Genomic DNA, 16,458 nt, shown 5'->3' with positions numbered 1-16,458 from the left:
GCCTCAGAGCTAATATATATGGCGTTAGCCTCAGAGCTAATATATATGGCGTTAGCCTCAGAGCTTATATATATGGCGTTAGCCTCAGAGCTTATATATATGGTTTTAGCCTCAGAGCTACTATATATATGGTGTTAGCCTCAGAGCTGGGGACAGGATTCAGGAAGAGTTTGGTACAGATTTTCCGTCATTCAGGACATGGCGAGCTCACAGACTGGTTCCCTTTGGGCTGAGAGATGTGTTGGAGACTAAAAACGAGTGTTTGAAACCAAACTAGCGAGCCGGACAGCCACATTTTAAGAACAAACCACTTTATCGACCCAAGAGAGTAAATAACGACACTTCAGCTGCAGGTTCTAGATTACATCAGGCTGCAAAAAATGACTTTAAACTTAGAGTTTGGATTTGGCTTCCAAAAACCCCAATTTAGAGACAGAATAATAGTTTTGACAAAGAAACCTAACCTAAAGCTTAACCCTTAGAAACACAGCTTTAATTAAAACATAAAATGGCTCCTGTGGTTTCGGCTGAGTCGTGAAGAAGAGTCGTACCTTTTGGAGCCCGGGCGAACGATCACAGGCTGTGACATCTGAGCGCTAAAGGGCCGCTCGCATTTCCTGTGTTTGTGTTTCCCGGGTTCTGACGGGAGACAGAGAGAGGTGCTTCAGTTCGTGATGCATTCAGGGGTTCAGAAAACAACAGGAAATAAATATTAAAACAAACAGGACAAGATGTGTTTGAGCACAACTGGACTTTTATTCTGTTTTATTTGCTCAAAGACGAAAAGGAATTGTTTCAATCAAAGAAAAAATAATTATTTAAACTACTGGAGTGCAATTTAGAAATGAAAATAGGCCGATGTGAACCTGTTTTTAATGTTATTTATCAACGGTGCAGTTTTAGTCCTCTGTAGATTCAGATGCTTCCTGTCAGACGACAGCTTTAGCTTGAGTCAAAATTTGCTGCAGAATTACAAAAATTAAACTGAAGGTTTGACATTTAGGAGTCCCTCGTGAACGCCTTAACTTTCAGAAATGTTTGTGACTGTTTGTGACCCTCAGCACTGGCTCTCCTCAGGGATGTGTGTTGAGCCCCCTTCTGTTTACTCTGCTCACATATGATTGTGCAGCTACCCATCCAGGCTGTCACATTGTAAAGTTTGCAGATGATACAGCGGTGGTGGGATGCATCACAAACAATGATGAGTCCAGCTACAGGCAGGAGGTGGAACACCTGGAGAGCTGGTGCAGAGAGAATAACCTTCACATCAATGTGAAGAAGACAAAGGAGATGATTGTGGACTTCAGAAGGAACAAAAACACCTACACCCCCCTGAACATAAGAGGATCTGCGGTGGAAGTGGTCTCCAGCTACAAGTACTTGGGTGTACACATGAATGACAACCTCAGCTGGAGCAACAACACCACCAGCCTGATCAAGAAAGCTCATCAGAGACTCTACTTCCTCAGACGGCTGAGGCGAGCTGGTCTGGGAAGCTCAGTCCTCACCTCCTTCTACAGGTGTGCAGTGGAGAGCATCCTGTGCTCCAGCATCAACGTGTGGCATGGAGGCTGCACAGCTGCAGAAAGAAAAGCTTTGCAGAGAGTGGTGAAGGCTGCACAGAAATCTGTTGGAATCAGTCTCCCCACCATCACAGACATCTACACCTCCAGATGCAGGAAGAGGGCCACCTGCATCATGAAGGACCCCACTCACCCAGCACACACACTTTTTGCCCCACTCCCCTCAGGAAGGAGGTTAAGGAGCATTAAGTGTAGAACCACTAGAATGAGGAACAGCTTCTACCCTGAGGCTGTTAGACTCATGAATCTCTAACTAGAATGATCACTGTGAAAAACCATATCATGTTGCTGCTGATCTGTTTCATGTTGCTGCTGATCTGTTTCAATGTTGATGTGTTCATGCGTGCACATCTGCTCACAGACTCATGTTCATGTTTGTGGTGATGTTCAATGTTTTATGTTATGAGTGCTTAGTGTATATTTAGTTGATGTTTTTCTTAGTTCATATCTTAGATGTTATTACTGTTTTTCTTATACATTTTATTGTTGGATGTAACTGGGACCCCGTGTACATAATTTCGCTCCACCACATGTACCACATGAGGTGCGAATGACAATAAAGAAACTCTGACTAAACTCTTCCCATTTCTACAATTCTTGCACTCCTTATACAATTTATACATGAAAATGTTTGCATTTTTGTCCTCTTTCACCCAGCGTATCTTTCGCTGCAGTAGGACTGAGGGTTTTCTCTCAGCCCCACACAGAGTGCAGAGAGAACGCCTCAACTATCGCTGACTTCCACTCTCCTAACAGGAAGTAAAGGACCTTAACTTGTCAAATCTCATCCATAAAACTGATAGCTTGTCTGCTTTGCACAATGTTTGTTTGAGGATCGATTTCTGGTCTTCCTGTCTCATTAAGAGTGCTGTCAGGAAGTGACAGAGGCAGGTGTGTGGTTACCATGGTGACCCCCTAAAGAGTTATTTTTGATTTTGGTTTGAGTTCAGATTATTACAAAATAAAAGTCCTACTTTAATGTTGGGCTTTTAAAACGGAAGTTAATTGATGTTCATGTATTATTTATTCTTTTTTTTTTCTATTTTAGCATTAAAATGTTTCAACCAGAGACAGTGTGTGGCTGAACAACTATAGGTGTAACAACACCTGTGAGGCAGGTTAATCACTCAGAACAAGTTGACCCTGAATGTGAAGCTAAAGGCTAACAACAACCAACACTGAACGAGACGTTTCAACATATTTACGCCAAATATAAGAGCTTGAAAGCGGGTTAAGGAGCCGCACCGCTGTTAGTTTGACTCCCAACAACAAGGTGGCGGTTCAAACCAGAGCCACAAACAAAGGCCCCACGAAGCGGTTCGGGATAGGTTCTGATCCAGATGCTTTTGTCTTTTTAAGGATGAGTTAAAGGAAAACGTCTTAAACCAACCGCTGTATGTCTTAAATTAGCGGACACCAAGCTGAAGACCGGGGGAAACAGCTTAGCTTAGCAGCTAACTCCAGCCGTCTTACCTCGGCGGTGCGAATCCCCACAACCCCTCTTCGACCAGGCAGCTCTGGCTTCGTCAGACATGAAGTTGCGGGTTCGAGTCCGCGTTCAGGAAAGCGGGCGGCAGCGACGCACTGCCATGTTTGCACTGCGACCCATCCACTAGACGGGATAGAGCTCAGACACGGCGGTAAATTAATCGGGTAACGAGCCACAGCGGTACACAGGATTTACAGACACCATCTTCTGCACCGGCGTCACTTCCTGTCTGTGACGGAAGTGAAGGGCGGAGAGTGAAAGACAAAGATTGTTTATGTACCAAGAAAATTCACCGAAGTATATCATTCTTAAAAAAATACTGTATGAAATGCGATTTTTTTTTGTTTGTTTATTTTTTGTTACTTTGGGGTTTTGACATTTCATTTAAGTTTAAAAGCAACAAAGCCGATAAAACTGCTATATGGGATACAAAGTTAAAAACAGAATAATTTGACTAGAAAAAAATCTGGACAACGTTAAAAAATAAACATCGATTTAAAATAATATATATACTTGCAATAAAACCATAGTGAAAAAAGTACTAGAAGAATATCAATTAAAAAAACAAGAGAATCCGAACCAGCAAACTTGTGAAAACCTATATTTATAAGTAAAAAAAAAAAAGATCCTCAGCAAATAATTATGAGATACTACGTAAACAAAATGATGTCTTACCATCACTATCATTATTATCATTATTACCATTATTTCTCAGCACCTCATGATTTTCCGATAACTGTAAGATGCAAGTCTTCGTTGTGAGATATGAGATGCTAATTAAGAACTACAAACACGTTTAACGGACTACAAATCGAAATTGAAAGACGTCATTGTCTAACGACGGGCCTGGTTGGCACATGAACAACGAAACTTTATTTATTTTTTGAGTAGTCAAAATCGATTACATACGTTCCATGTTCAGCGATAAGCAAACAATAACAAACCATAAATAACAGCGATTCTCAGGGATTAAATAGATTTATTTTCTTTTATACGATGCTAATTGCATCAGCCGAGGAGAAAGGACCCAGTCGCCTGTAAACGACTTAGCTTGTTTTTTTTTGTGTGTGACAGAAAACGAATACATATCAAACGTTTTTAGTGAAATGTGGAATTATTTGTATTTATCTTGTCAGAAATAAAACGTAATTAGTTAAAATGTTAATTATGTTTAATTAAAAAGGTTACGGTTCTGTCAGTTAATCAGGCTTTCTCCACAGCTGCCTCTTTCAGTCCCTTTTCATTCAAGATGGCGGGTGATGAGTCTGGTACAACGTTCGGACAGCCTCATCTGGCCAAACAAGACCTCAATTCTCTGGTAAGTGTCCGTTTAACAATTTATATAGGTTTATTGTTTTATGTTTCAAGCTGTCAGGTTCTTGTTTCGTTAAAATGGCGTCCGGAAATGGTGGAAACCATTCAGACGATGTGCCTCCCGGAGCTTCGCCGCCACCACCCGGCACATGACGGCAGGCCCAGCGGGGAGCAGAGTTACCGACACCCGCGACAACATCAGCCGAAATTTCACATCGTTTTAATTCAAATGTTTCACTCTGCCTTCATTTTAGTTTTCGGTGCGTGCTCGGTGTGTTGGTGGCTGTTAGGCTCAGACATTAGCACAAGTTTCCGTTTAACTGTCAAAAAGATCTCGATATTTTGGAATTATACATTTTAATATATGACATCCTTCTTGTTTAACAATCGAATAAATAGACTGTGTACGACCTCTTATATTGTTACAACATTATTTAAACTATTATTCATGCCATATGTGCAATAGACGTGAACCATCTCTAATTTGTAATATTTAGCTTCCAATGAGTCAGATTTTCATTTAACCCAAAGCTAAACGAACAAATATCAATTAAAGAAAAGCAATATATTCGGTTATTAAAGTGAGACTTAATGACTTCCTGTCACTGTCAGTACTGTCTGTGTAATCTGAGTAAAGAGGTCCAGATCATTCTCTGGTTCTGAAGAAACACGATCCTGAACTCTTTCAGCAACATGTTTTCATGATACGCTAAATTTACACAACATGATGTAAATTACACTGAGAGTGTTTTGTTGTTAAAGAGTCGTTTTGTTCTCTTCGTGTTCAAGCTTAAACACAAACTCTCGTTATTAATTTTTAGTTGTTTTGAGTCTAACGTGTTTCTTTTTTTTTTCTCGGCAGGACGTGTCCACCTTGACGCCGCTCTCTCCAGAGATCATCAGCAGACAGGCCACCATCAACATCGGTACAGAAATCAGACGCTTTGTTTAGTTTTTGTTCTTCTCTGCGGTGTTTTTTTTAAAAATTTATTTTAATCGGTCCTTCCTCTCAGGAACCATCGGTCATGTGGCTCACGGAAAGTCCACGGTAGTGAAAGCCATTTCTGGTGTTCACACCGTCAGGTTCAAGAACGAGCTGGAGAGGAACATCACCATCAAGCTGGGATATGCTAACGCTAAGGTACACACTGAAGGAACTGTTAGCTTTATTTAACCTGAGAGCATCACAGATGAGACTCATGACAGGCTGCTGTCTGGATCTGAGAACTCTGTCCTAACCTCCACGTCTGCTCCCACTTGCTGCAGATCTACAAGCTGAATGACCCGAGCTGTCCCAGACCTGAGTGTTACCGGTCGTGTGGCAGCAGCACTCCCGACGAGTTCCTCACAGACCTCCCCGGAACCAAAGGAAACTTCAAACTGGTCCGGTAAGAAAGTCCCATTTGTTTCAGCTGCTGAAGCTGTTTTGTCTTAATCATTTCAAATCAAACGTTTGTGTTTTATTGTTAAAACTAGGGGTGTGAATCTCTCTGTGTCTGGCGATTCGATTCCGATTTTTGGTGTCACGATTCGAATCAAAATTGATTTATCGATTCAGAAACGATTTTTCTATTGAAATGTCATAAATTTTATTTCAGTTATGTAACTGACAAGCTTAAAAGATTAAACAACAATGTAAACAAATATAACATTTATTTAAAACAATTTTAGGTTCTTTATTACTGTATCAAATCTTTTTGCGTCATTTTATATTTATACCAAAAACGGGAACAAATACAGGAGTGCATAAAATTCTGTAGCTTAAATTACCAGTATTAGGTTAGATTAGCTGCCTGGAGTTTTCTCCAAAAAATAAAAATCTATGAACAAATAATTCATGCATCATTTTTACCCACTTCTTCCTTTTCGAGTCACGGGGGGTCACTGGTGCCCATATCCAGCCATCGCTGTGTGAGAGATGGGGGACACCGGGACAAGTCTCCAGTCCATCACAGACAAATAATTCAAAATATATAAATACAAAAGTAAACAGACTTCAGCCTACCATAGTATATTAACCTTTAACTCAAAATAAAATACAGACTTCACAGTTTTTTAAACCATATTGCTCTAACATTTGTTGTATTTTCAAAAGTTAACCAATATGAAATATACAGACTTGAGTCTTAACCATATTAATTCATATTTAGTAAATCTTTAACAAATTTTCAAAACCTGTGAAAACCTGCACAAAAACTCTTCTGAACTGTAATTTATAATCCATAAATTGTATCATTTAGAACTGGCTCCAGGTGACGTGTCTCATCTGTTCTCTTAAACCTGTGAAAAAGGTAAATTACATTAAGTTTGTTGTACAACTTGTCTAAGTTTTAGTATAATATGATAAATAACTGTTACCTTGGAGCTGCAGCTGCATCAGAGCTTCTCCCATTTGTTGTTTCGTGGTGAAGTGGTGCTGCTTTATTACAAAAAAAAAGCTACGTGAAGTAATAACGTACATTGGTCCAGCATATTAAAAATAAACCTAAACCCGTCACCTTCCACTGAGCTGTCTGCTTGTAAATCTTTGTGATACAGCAGGAGATGGAGAGAACTCTTCACAGCCTTTGGGAGAAGCCTGGAAGTTTGATGCAGAGTTCGTCGGTCGGCTGCTTCGCTTTCATCTTCTGCGCATTTTGTCGTATTTCCAAAATACTGTACCGCAATTTTATTGTACACTTGTTGCAAACAACCGTGCGCTTGTTAAGCTCCGTCTTCCCCGGAACATTGTAGGATCTGAAATGATTTTTAAAGACGAAGAAGCGAGTTGAATCGCGCTGTCTTCATACATTCATACATTTTGACAGCTCAGATGAATAAACATGTCAGATTACTGCAGATTATTTAAATCCTCTGTCTAAAGGAAGAAAATAAGAAAGAAAAAACATGAAAACATTAAAATGACAAAAGCATTAAGAGATTAAACCAGACGTTAAAATACTAAAACTGAACCGAAGTTTGTCACAAACTGTTGGGCTGATCGTGGATAAATATCCAGAATAATTCCTCTGCAGATGATGATGCTCATTTTACACTCTTCAGGAGGAATTTTAATCCCGTTTTGACAATCTAGACACGTATTTATGAAATTAAATAGAAGAGCCCAGATCTGTCTTCTCAGTAACGGCATGCTCTGTGTTGGTTTTGATTGGAGGAAAAGTAAAGTTTACAAAAATATTTTCTTTGAAGGAACTATCAGGAAGTTTTCTCCGTCGGAACTCTCCGCCTCGAGTTTTCTTTGATTTGAAACCCAAAGTTGGAGTCAGTCTGTATAATGCGAATCCTGTTTTTGTCCTCCTGGTAGACACGTGTCCTTCGTGGACTGTCCCGGCCACGACATTCTGATGGCCACCATGTTGAACGGAGCCGCAGTGATGGACGCCGCCCTCCTGCTCATCGGTGAGTGTCGGGTCAGCGGGACAAACTCCAGCTGGTTTCTGTTTTCACCGAGCGCTGACTCGGGTCTGTCTGGTCCCGTTCTGTCCGTCCAGCGGGGAACGAGTCGTGTCCTCAGCCTCAGACGTCGGAACATCTGGCCGCCATTGAGATCATGAAGCTGAAGCACATCCTGATCCTCCAGAACAAGATCGACCTGGTGAAGGAGAGCCAGGCCAAGGAGCAGTACGAGCAGATCCTGGCCTTTGTGCAGGGTGAGTCCGGACCGGGTCTGCAGGTTTTTATTGTAGAGTGAAGTAAATATGCTTTATGTTAAGTTATGTTTGTCATGTGCAGGTTCACACAAGGTCAACAACGCAATGAAATGTTAAGGATGAGAAGAATCGATTCCTTTATAAATAATCTTGACTTTTCTTGTTGCTTCTTAAAAAAAGGAAACTCCACAAACTTTATAAAGCTCCGATGAGGCTTCTGTCTCTCCCAGCCCAGGTTTTATTTTTTTTATATCTATTTGGCATCTAAAGTCTGGTTTGTGCTGCAGGCACGGTGGCCGAAGGCGCTCCCATCATCCCCATCTCGGCGCAGCTAAAGTACAACATCGAGGTGGTTTGTGAGTACATCGTGAAAAAGATCCCCGTTCCCCTCAGAGACTTCACCTCCGAACCCAGACTCATCGGTGAGGGAAAACCACCTGTGCTGACCCACTTTTTGTGTTTTTGTGCGATTGTAATTTAATTTGAACGTGTTTTGGGTTCAGTCATCAGATCTTTTGATGTGAACAAGCCGGGTTGTGAGGTGGACGACCTGAAGGGGGGCGTGGCTGGAGGAAGCATCCTGAAGGGTGTGCTGAAGGTAAGGTCGGTGACAGAAACCTGTTCTGGTGTGGTTTAGGTTTTATCTAACCCCCACCTGTGTGACCTCCAGGTGGGTCAGGAGCTCGAGGTCCGGCCTGGCATCGTCTCCAAAGACCACGAAGGAAAACTGATGTGTAAACCCATCTTCTCCAAGATTGTGTCTCTGTTCGCAGAACACAACGACCTTCAGTACGCTGCACCGGGAGGCCTCATCGGTGAGACTCGCACACAGTTTGCAAGATAAAAGGAGCCGACTGTCAGCCCAAAGGGCAGTGGTGGGCAGTTTACTGTTTTATTGTTTTTGTTTAGCAGGTTAGCGTTTTCACTAACTTTGGAAACCTTTAGCGGAATTAGCTTCCACTAAATTAGATTTCGTCAGCTTTAAGTTCGTTAACAAAATTCACAAGCTTTTTCCTGTTTGTTGTGGGCGTGTCTCAAAAAGACTCCACTAGGCACGCGATTGGCTGACTGCGTGTACACATGACAAGACGTGATTGGTCGACGCAGCTTCAACTGGAAGCAGATGCAGAATGACGGTCGTCTTAGTGGTTCAGTGTTAGTGCTGCTAAATTTTTTTACCTGTAGATATTTTAGATAGCAGAATATGGGTTAGCGAAGTTAATTTTTGTTTAGCTGTGCCCACCTGCCGAAAGGTAAGCAAGCTACAAGACTAGTTCAAAGCTTAATGAAGCAGCACAGTATCTGAAACATCTTTATGGAGGACTTTAACAGGATCTCAAGAGTTTTCATGGTAAAGTATTTATAAAGTTACATTTTTAAAAAGTGTAAAATTTACAGAATTTAAAAGTCTCGGCTTCTTTCTGCTGAACAAGCCGAAAGTTTTGATTGAAGAACAGCTTATATAAAAGTCTGCAGCAGTACTCGGGTTTTAAAAAGTATAAATGATGTTTTTCTTCCAGGCGTCGGCACAAAGATCGACCCGACTCTGTGCCGAGCGGACCGGATGGTGGGTCAGGTCCTGGGAGCCGTCGGGGCTCTGCCGGAGATCTTCACGGAGCTGGAGATCTCCTACTTCCTCCTGAGACGGCTGCTGGGGGTCCGCACCGAGGGAGACAAGAAGGCTGCCAAGGTGAGCGGTGCTTCATGGGAATTGTAGTTCAACCTGACAGATGAACGGAACCAACAGCTTCACCGTCCGCTCTCCAGGTCCAGAAGCTGTCCAAGAACGAGGTTCTGATGGTCAACATCGGCTCGCTGTCCACAGGAGGCCGGGTCAGTGCCGTCAAGGCCGACTTGGCCAAGATCGTGCTCACCAACCCGGTGTGCACGGAGGTGGGAGAGAAGATCGCTCTGAGCCGGCGTGTGGAGAAACATTGGCGGTAAGATGGGTCAGAACCCAGAGAAGTTCTGTTCAGGGTTGGGTACTGATCCATTTCTGTTTGTTTGTCTCAGTCTGATCGGCTGGGGACAGATCCGGAGAGGCGTAACCATCACACCCACGGTGGACGATGACTGAAAACCAGACCGGGACCAGGACTGGCCCACCGGACCAGGACCGGACCACTCCTTTAGGCTTGTTTTTTATTCTCACGTTTCAGGAGGACGAGGACAAAACATGGACATTTCTCTGATTCAAAGACGCTCCTCCGTCTCCTGCAATGGAGGAGGAGCGTCCTAACAATCCTCCACACACTGGGAGTCCAGTCAGAACAGAACCGGTCCGGTTCTGGCTGCAGATCCAGATGGAATAAATAAATCTGAAAAGAACCTTCTGGTCTTAGAGCATTTGTTTTGTTTTCAGCTCAGACTGGAGCTTAAAATAAATCAGATTATTAGATCTTTTATTTAGAAATATTTAGGTTTAAAAATATTTAGAAAAATTTAAGCTTCTAAAAAATCTTAAATATTTAATGTTTTCAGAACTTTAGAGAACAGAAAATGTTCAGTTTATGATTAAATGTTCTGAATGGGGGAGTGGTGGCGCAGAGGTTAGAGAAGGTGGGCTTGTGATCGGAAGATCTCCGGTTCAAGCCCCGGTAGACAACATCAAAAATGTGGGTGGGGTAGGTGAAGCATCCACACCTGCCCCCACCCTCATTCGTCCCATCCTGGACCCTTGAGCAAGGCCCTTAACCCCCACCATCTGCTCCTCCGGGTGTCCTAGATAGCAGCTCTGCTCCACACAGAGGCTGTGGTAGCTCGGTGGTCTGTGGTTGTGTCAGGAAGGACATCCGGCGTAAAAATAACTTCCAAGTCTTCGACTTAGTTCGCTGTGGCGACCCCCCCCAACGCAGGGAGCAGCCGAAAGAAAAAAAAGATTAAACGTCTTGAATAAACACAAGATTATTGCTGGAGATGTTTTTAAAGACATTTAGAGAAAAGCAGTTTTTAAGGTTTCTGCTGCGACAGAAAACAAAAAAATATATTTAATATTTATCGTAGGTCATAAAGAGTTTAGGTATTTAATGTTGGATTATTTGGATTTTGGGTCAATATTTGATCAATTTTACATCAAACTAACATGTTTTTAAAACATAGAAATGAAAGATAACTCAGAAATGTCAAAAACTTTAATTTTGGATAAAATTAACATGAAGTTTGACTTTTATGAAGTCTCATTTGTTTTATTTTCCTTCCCAGCAGATAGATTTGTAAAGTTTAACCTTTTAAACGTTGTTTTAATGGGTTTTCAGACTTTCTGAAGATTTCTTTTTTGTTTAGATATTAACAATTTTTTTTAAATTAGATTAAAAGTTTTAATAAAATATTTAACTTGATAAACTGCCGGTGATAGCTAATCAAACATTTACTGAAGGAGTTGTCACTTCCGGGTTGAGGCACCTGACGGTCACGTGATGCAGGTAGACGTGCGCGACTACTAGAAACGAGTTATTTTGAGTCATCTAAACTAAGAACTTTAAAAACATTAACATTTGTTTCGTTTTATTTCCAACATGGAGCCGACAGGTGAGAGGATTTATTTTGGTTTAGGGTTAAATAAACCCGGAGCTCTGTCTCGAAGGTTCACTGAACATTTTCTTTCCCGGGCAGAACTCTTGGGTTTTGTTCTGGTCTTGGTCACAAACATTAAAAAAGCGGAGGTCCAGGTTCTGGAAAGGACTAAAAGCTAAGATGGTTCTAAACTTGTTAGATATCGGAGCAGAAGTTATATTTTTCCGTGATATAAAAATTTATTTTTGAGCTTTTCAACACCGTTCTATAAACGGATTGTCCTAAGGAAATATTGTAACCAGTTAGTATCTTACCTGTTTTAGATATCTCTTTGATTGGACTCAGTTTAATACCAGTTCATGGACTGCTACTCTGAGAAACAAAAAATATATTTAAAAATGAAAGAAAAACTTCAAATTGAAATAAACTTGAGATGGTTCTGGACTTTTTCTGTTTTACTTTAAAAAAAATTTAAATTTATCAGATGGTCAGCGGGGGAGGGACGGCGGTCACAAACGCTCCCCCTTTGACGTCATCTTGAGTCAGATCCGCAGGAAGCGCTCAGCCTCAGACAGGAAGCCGCTGGGACGCTTTCTGTCCTGGACTTCAGATCGGACGGGGATCCCCGAGGACGCGGAGCCGGAGAGCCGAGGACTGAGTCCAGGTGAGGAGGAGTCTGGTAGGTCTGAAACAATATGGCCGCCTGCTTCCTGTCCCAGTTGGTCACAGGTGTGTGGTGTGTTTCAGGTGTCCCGGTGCCAGCAGAGAGCGAGCAAGACGTCGGCTGGGGTCGAGTTTGTGTTTTCCTGCAGAAGTTGGGGAAGAAGGCTGACAGCCGGAGTCTGAGTCTGGCTCACTGTGATCTGACCCCCACAGACCTGCTGGAGCTCGGTATGGAAACACAAAATCCTGGGTCCATATCCTTGAGGACCACAGTCCTGAAACCCTCCTTCAGCTCCCAAGTTCTAGACCAGGACATAAACGGATCCAGTCTTTAGGTTCTGAAAGGATTTGAATCAAACCTGAAGGAAACAAAAACAACAAATTACACCGAGTTGTTATTTATTTAACAGAAACTGGGTCCAGACCTGATCCAGCAGCTTCTAGAACTTCTATCAAAACTCAGTGGTTTTCTGTTTGTCTCTCATGGTTGTGGAGGAGTTCTGGTCCACTCTTCTTTCCATCGTTGCTTCAGTTCAGCTCTCTGAAGCTCCAACCACAGCATCTCAGTCAGGTTCAGGTTCTGGACTCTGACTGGATCATTGGTTCTTCTGACCGTTCTGCTGTAGATCAGCTGCTGTGTTTGAGATCATGGTTCTGTTGGACCCACTTTGTTTGGTCCAAGTTTCAGCTGTTGGACAGATGGACTCGTTTGTCTCCAGAACCCTTTGGTCTACAGAAGAGTTTGTGGTCCACACAGTGACTGACATGAGCCCAAACCATCAGCCTCCACTACCGTGCTGACACCTGGGAGGAGCTGTTTGCTGCAGTGCATTCTGGGTAAACCTCTGTCCTTTGGTCTGGTTCTGGTCCAAAGGTCTTGTGGTTCCTTCAGATGAAACTTAGTCATGCTGCCATGTTGTTTTTTGAGAGAAGAGGCCGTGACCTGCTGACTGAGGCCTGCAGAGTCCGAGATGAAGCTCATTTCTCTGAGCACTGCACGGTCTGACCTTCAGGGTGAAGTTGCTGGCAGCTGTCTTAAATGTTTTCCACTTGTGAATAATCTTTCTCTGTCGAACGATGAACTGCAGATAGTTTGGAAACAGCCTTTGCCTCTTCAACAGCTGTCTTTCTGTGGTCATTGCTGATGTCTTTCCGTCTCGGCGTTGTGTTAACACACCTGTATGGTCCAGAGCAGCAGCTCCTGGCCGAAACTGAACCTCTGAAATCCTGTGGGAGGGTTAAAATAATTTATTTTCCTTCTTTCTGCTCCTCAGCATCGTTGCTGCAGTTCCTCCCTCAGCTGGAGGAGATGGACGTCTCCTGGAACGAGCTGGTTGGTGGAAGTCTGATGGCGTTAACCTCTCACCTCCAGCATGTGGGCGGGGTCAGGACCCTGAGGCTCTGCAGCTGCAGGATGAACTCTGAGGACGTCTCTGCTCTGGGTGAGACATTTACATGAACATTGTTTTTAGTCTCAGTTCTGGACTCGCGTTCTGAGACGTCACTTGTTTTAATGTCTAGTCTGTTTGTCCAGGCGAAGCTCTCGGTTGTGTCCCTCATCTGGAGATCCTGGATTTGTCCTGGAACGGCGGCGTTGGAGGCGGCGCTTTGCGAGGCCTGCTGGGTAAACTTCCACCGTCACTGAGGGAGCTCCACCTGGTGGCCTGTCGGCTCTCTGCAGTGGACGCTGCAGCTCTGGGTACAGGTTTCTGGGTTTTACTGAGTTTCACGTGAGTCCAGCTGTGTCCTGTGATGGACTGATCTTGGTTCTTGTCCCCCGCAGGTGGAATGGTGTCCATCCTGCCGAAGCTCTGTCTTCTGGACGTCTCCTGCAACCCTCAGCTCTCACAAGAAATGGACCAGGGTGGTTTCAGAGAGCTGGCCTCCTCCCTGTCTCACGCCACCTCCCTGACCACGCTTCGGTTCCAGGCCTGCGGTCTGACACCAGCCTGTCTGGACGATCTTGGTGGGAGGAGTTTAACACAGAACTTTTTATTTTATTTACATTTTACACCACATGTTGAACAGCTTTATGGTTTGTTCTGCAGGTGGTTCATTTCACTGCCTCCCCTCTGTGCGAGAGTTGGACTTGTCCTGTAACAAACGCCTGTCAGGAGGCCTGACCCGCCTCACCTCTCACCTGGCTCACCTCTCACACCTGGAGGTCCTGGACCTCCACCTGTGCTGCCTGACGCCGGCTGACGTGGAGGCCCTGAGTGAGTCGCTGTGAAACCTCAGACCCTGGTCTGAAGCAGAACAGGAGTCACCTGACCTCTTGTCTTCAGCCCAGGTGCTCCCCTCTCTGCCGGCGCTGGTGGAGCTCGACGTTTCGTCCAATAAGGAGGCAGGACACATGGTCCATCAGCTGGTCTCCGCCCTCCAGCTGACCCAGATGAGGCGGCTGCCGCTCAACAGCTGCAGGCTGGACAAAGAGTCTTTTACTGCTCTGGGTGAGAATTTTTATTTTTTAAGTGCTTTGTGTTGTCATCATTGTCTCATACAATGACTGAGTTGGCTCTCTGCATTTAACCCGTCACACCTGAGATAAACCCAGGTGGAGCAGTGGGCAGCTATCGTTCACGATAATGATTATAATGATTATAATGATTATAATGATTATTAGACCAGAAGTCGTCTCAGGGCACTGTACAAAAACATTCACATACATTCCAAAAAAGCCAATTAGTAACAAATTATATATTTAAGGAAACCAGCAGATTGTGTTGAATCTTAACTTGGTCGCATTCCCAGCCTGAGCAAGCACATAGTTGATAATGATGTTGATGACGATATATTGATGATTAAGATGAGGATGACATTGACGTTCATTTTCATGATGGGGATGATGATGTGGTGTTTTAGCTCTGGCGGTGCCATACCTGCACAGCCTGGATGTTTCCTGGTGTAAGGTGGTCGGGACCCGGTTGCAGTTGCTGCTGGACTCTCTGCAGCCGTCCGTCATCGTGGAGCTCCGCCTCAGCAGCTGCCAGCTCGTCACCGATGACCTGCGTCGCCTCGGTAACTGATGGACACACTTCAAACATACTGCTGCCCTTGGGTCAAAGTGCCTTGTGGGTCAGTTTGACCCAAGGGCAGCTGAAGGGTTAAAGATTATTTTATGAGTGATGAGCTGGTTTTTATTATGAACAGTACAAACCTAAAAAAAAATGTAACCTTTTTATTTTGGGTAAGTGATTAAGTTCATATTAAGTTATTTAAAATATTATTATGTTTCAACTTTTAGATTGAGTTTAAATGTTATTGGGTAATCTTTTGGCATTTCAGGGATTTAAAAACTACTTAAACTTTTGTTATATATAATTTAATATTGTTTTACTCTAAACGTTGTAAAAGTTTGAAGTAAGGTTTTTTATTTATTTATTATTTTTAATTGATTTGCTGAGTTTTGAATCGATAATGGACTGACTTCTGGTCGTGCAGCTGAGGTGTGCAGGCGCAGCTGTCTATCCTCCCTCCGGCTTTTGGACCTGTCCTACAACGGCTCGGTCGGAGACGATGGCTGGTCTGCCCTGTTTGCCGCGGGCGGCCTCGGCTCGATGGAGGACCTGGACCTCAGCCTGCGACCTTTGACCTCTGCTCCCTGCTCGGGTTGGCTGCACGTGCTGCTCTCGGCTCTGCCCAGGATGCCGGCACTGGCCCGGCTGGCGATGCGGCGCTGGAGCACGGGACCCCAGGAGAGACGACAGCTGGAGTACACCGTGAAGCACAGAAACATCCGACTGGACCTGGACCAGAACCCCACAGAGTCCGAGTGGAAGGTGACGGATCAGGAAGAGAGTCAGCCGGAGGAGTAGAGACGAAGGTCGAGTTTTAAAACAAACTTCCAGCGATTGTTGCTTTAAACGATTCCATCAAATCAGAGGAAACGTCCAGAGACTGAATGATGAACGGAATAATTTTAAATAAATGTTTTAATAAGAACCAGCGAGGTGTTTTATACAAGCTGTGCGTCTAAATGTTTTTCGTTACTGTTAAGAGTCATAAACTTGGAGAACGCTCCTGCAGCTGTAGAACCAGAACTCTGACACAAACATCGGCTGAGGGATGGAAACAGGCGAACCTTCAGCTGATCACATCAGCCAGGAACCGACAACTAACCCACCGGCTGGGTCAGAGGTCAGACCCAGATCTACCTGCTCCTGCTGGACCGTACCAGACCCTGACCCCACTCCCAGATGGGCCCGGTGTACGCCTGTGTGGGTCAACCTGTGTTACCTGGACCTGT

At 43.8% G+C, this 16,458-nt stretch overlaps 3 protein-coding genes across 3 annotated transcripts in view; 2 read left to right on the top strand and 1 right to left on the bottom strand.

The window, feature by feature from the left end:
• Window positions 1-16,458, bottom strand: part of LOC119426617 (melanoma receptor tyrosine-protein kinase) — a 531,032-nt gene that overhangs the window by 127,139 nt on the left and 387,435 nt on the right. The window lies entirely within an intron of this gene.
• eif2s3 (eukaryotic translation initiation factor 2, subunit 3 gamma) lies at window positions 4,303-10,364 on the top strand. Its single transcript, XM_037694181.1, has 12 exons — window positions 4,303-4,390; window positions 5,249-5,312; window positions 5,400-5,527; window positions 5,653-5,774; window positions 7,691-7,785; window positions 7,878-8,036; window positions 8,324-8,458; window positions 8,540-8,634; window positions 8,707-8,851; window positions 9,557-9,726; window positions 9,804-9,976; window positions 10,050-10,364. Exons 1-12 carry the CDS (start codon window positions 4,322-4,324, stop codon window positions 10,111-10,113), a joined length of 1,419 nt encoding a protein of 472 aa, XP_037550109.1. The 5' UTR covers window positions 4,303-4,321; the 3' UTR covers window positions 10,114-10,364.
• On the top strand, window positions 11,545-16,027 carry lrrc31 (leucine rich repeat containing 31). The gene is made up of 10 exons (XM_037694180.1): window positions 11,545-11,564; window positions 12,034-12,213; window positions 12,297-12,440; window positions 13,487-13,654; window positions 13,747-13,911; window positions 13,996-14,178; window positions 14,261-14,428; window positions 14,498-14,662; window positions 15,075-15,230; window positions 15,654-16,027. The coding sequence occupies exons 1-10, from the start codon at window positions 11,552-11,554 to the stop codon at window positions 16,025-16,027; spliced, it is 1,716 nt and encodes a 571-aa protein (XP_037550108.1). The 5' UTR covers window positions 11,545-11,551.

Source organism: Nematolebias whitei, chromosome 20 (assembly GCF_014905685.2).
Source record: "Nematolebias whitei isolate Nwh7 chromosome 20, NemWhi1, whole genome shotgun sequence".
NCBI classification, from domain to species: Eukaryota; Metazoa; Chordata; class Actinopteri; order Cyprinodontiformes; family Rivulidae; genus Nematolebias; species Nematolebias whitei.
Note: the sequence above shows the minus strand (reverse complement) of the source record. Positions and strands in the feature narration are given on the sequence as shown.

Coding starts and splice junctions, on each gene's coding strand:
- eif2s3 (XM_037694181.1), top strand. CDS start 4,322: ATGGCGGGTGATGAGTCTGGTACAACGTTCGGACAGCCTCATCTGGCC. Junction 5,775..7,690: donor GGAAACTTCAAACTGGTCCG/GTAAGAAAGTCC, acceptor TCCTCCTGGTAG/ACACGTGTCCTTCGTGGACT. Junction 8,852..9,556: donor TGCACCGGGAGGCCTCATCG/GTGAGACTCGCA, acceptor TTTTTCTTCCAG/GCGTCGGCACAAAGATCGAC.
- lrrc31 (XM_037694180.1), top strand. Junction 13,912..13,995: donor AGTGGACGCTGCAGCTCTGG/GTACAGGTTTCT, acceptor TGTCCCCCGCAG/GTGGAATGGTGTCCATCCTG. Junction 15,231..15,653: donor CGATGACCTGCGTCGCCTCG/GTAACTGATGGA, acceptor CTGGTCGTGCAG/CTGAGGTGTGCAGGCGCAGC.